A 2,544-nucleotide genomic window follows, 5' to 3' on the forward strand; every position below is an offset into this window, starting at 1 on the left:
AGAAATAAAGAAATGGCATGAATTTTACGAGTTTACTATTGTGATATCGTAGAATCTATGCCATTTCTTTATTTCTGCGGCAAATGAAAATAAGTTGGAGTATTTTTGTTCAGAATTGCGTATGAAATGCGACATGTACGCCAACGTCGAAATCGACCAGGGCGTCCCCTTAAGCACATCTGCATTTTTGCATCCATGAGATATCAGGCTTATAATTGAATCGATGGAATCCGAATTTCTTTCTTTTACAATTGCTAATTTTGTTAACTCTTCTTTTCCGTACAACGTCTGGAGTATACCTCGTAGACAAAACAGCAAAAACTGACCAGCAGCCCCGCAGCCCAAATGTAAAAAGCAAGTATCTCCGTCATCAAAGACAACTTCTTAACGGTTCTGATCTGCCCGTCGAACGGGACGGTCAACCCAGTCAACAAAGAGTTTATACTGATTTGATTCTCCCAGTACTGATGAAGGCCGGCTTCTCTAAAGGCTAGAGTGACCCAATCCAGCTTATCCAGGTAGGGTGAACCGTACGGTGTGAAGTACGTCGTGTACATTGGTACGAAGCATTGCTCAACCCCGTGATAGAGTGGAATTCCCTGCTGAGATAACAGCAACGGTCGCATGATGCCGTGTTTGACGGCCGTCAAGGAGCCCAAATAAAAATAGCCGGGATGAAGCTTCATGAATTTGTACCAGTCTGTATTTTGGTCTAGCAAAATCAACTTGATGGTTGGCGGCATATGGTCTTTGACGGTCTCGTAAAATTCTTCGTAACCGTATACCGTGTTCGTGAGTCTGATTACTTCATCCAAAGTGTTTACTTCTGGGTAGTAGGTCAGAATTGCTAATGCACTGTACAGTGCGCCTTGATAAGCGCTTATCACTAGCATCGAGAACAACGACCAAACGATAATCGGACCCTTATTTCCGAGCTGACGGTACCTTTTGGGATAGTATTGACCCAGAAATGTCGCCAACGTGCTCATAAACGCGTCAGCAGTGATGTTTCTCCGCTTATGAAGTACGTAAGTGTAGAGACCGTAGGCTCCGAGACTTATGCCGATGGCGAGCCAACTCATTTTTTGGTAAGGCCTGAACACGTTCGGCAACTTCAAACCACTCTTCGGGGCGATTACGTAGATGCCGTCAAAACCAAGCGGGTAAACTTGTTCAGTTCTTTCGAAAAATACAAAGTTCGCCAGCATTTCGTTGAACCACAATTCGTTGCTGAAGAAATTACGCTGTTTCCAACGCTCGAAACGATAGTTGAAGCCTGCATACAGAGGTACTTCTTCGTTGGATAGGTCGGGATATTTTGCGGTAGCGTTGACAGTTTGCAAAAACGCCTGGGCGTAAGCCCAGTCCACATCGACAAACACGAATTTACGTTCTTCCGGGATCCACTTTGGTACGTTCCTTCCTACAAATGGGACATACTTGGTACGGACTGGATGGCCCATCATGTCTCGAAGTTTGTCGTAAAATAAATTTGACGCGTTGACTTTTTCAAACGGGGCATTTCCCAGGTAGCGATTGTACGTGTAAACCTCATAACGGTTGTAGATTGAAACTCCAACGTTGAGAACTCTGTGGGTCCAGCACTCTTCGAAAAATATTTGCAATTCTTTTGCGCTTGGTTCAACAGCAGTCACGATCAGGTGTTTCGCTCTTGGGTTCCATGCGTACTGCAGCCGAAGCTTTTCAAAATGTCGGTGTAACTCGTCGAAATTACTTACCACAATTGTTACGAATTTATAAATTGTATCACTGCTATTGTTAGAATTTGCGAGATGGAATTCTGTCACTGCTACTAACGGCAGCTTCGTACCTTTCATCAGAATATCCAATATCCTGTTGCATCTTGGACACTCGCCGCTGACTAGAACGACGTTAGCTTTACTTTCAGAAAAAGCATTCTTCATAATTTTCAAAAGTAAATTCTCGTACTCGCGGAGATTTTCGTCTTCATGATTAATGAATTTTTTCTCCCAGTTAGCGGAAAATTGTGCCCCTTCACTCGGCGTGATAAAAACTCCAAAAATCACGAGAACACTGAACCAGCCCAGCATGGCAACTTGACAGAACGAAAGGCAAGTGAAAAATGGCTATTATCCATCAGGCGTTAGACTCAATAGTATGGACGATGCGAAGATAAGCATCAGCTATCCGTCAAGTGCAACCCTGATCGACCAACAAATTTCCCCGTTACGATTCCCATGAGAAATCGCGCTGTCCCGCTCTGGAGGCTCAATTTCTGCTAGCTATAAGAGATGCGTTTATACCCATAGCCGTTTCTCGCACGCGCTTATCATAAATTGTCGTACATTAAGCATGCACACTGTCCCACACTGGCGCACAAATTGTTACAGTTGCCTCATATTCACCGGAATAGTCACGTATGTACTTTACAAGCCGGATAAAGTTTTCACTCCCGATACACGGACGCGCAAAGCAACCGTACGTATATGTATAGCGATGAAATGATCAACAACAACACAAGTCCACAACAACTGTGTTTCCCATTTGCACTGCCAGATTTTT

At 43.9% G+C, this 2,544-nt stretch overlaps 1 protein-coding gene across 1 annotated transcript; it reads right to left on the reverse strand.

Moving 5' to 3' along the window:
- Positions 1-263: 263 nt before the first annotated feature.
- LOC107222819 lies at positions 264-2,072 on the reverse strand. The gene has a single exon (XM_015662330.2). The coding sequence runs from the start codon at positions 2,070-2,072 to the stop codon at positions 264-266; it is 1,809 nt and encodes a 602-aa protein (XP_015517816.1).
- Between the last annotated feature and the right edge of the window lie 472 nt (positions 2,073-2,544).

Source organism: Neodiprion lecontei, chromosome 4 (assembly GCF_021901455.1).
Source record: "Neodiprion lecontei isolate iyNeoLeco1 chromosome 4, iyNeoLeco1.1, whole genome shotgun sequence".
Lineage (NCBI taxonomy): Eukaryota > Metazoa > Arthropoda > Insecta > Hymenoptera > Diprionidae > Neodiprion > Neodiprion lecontei.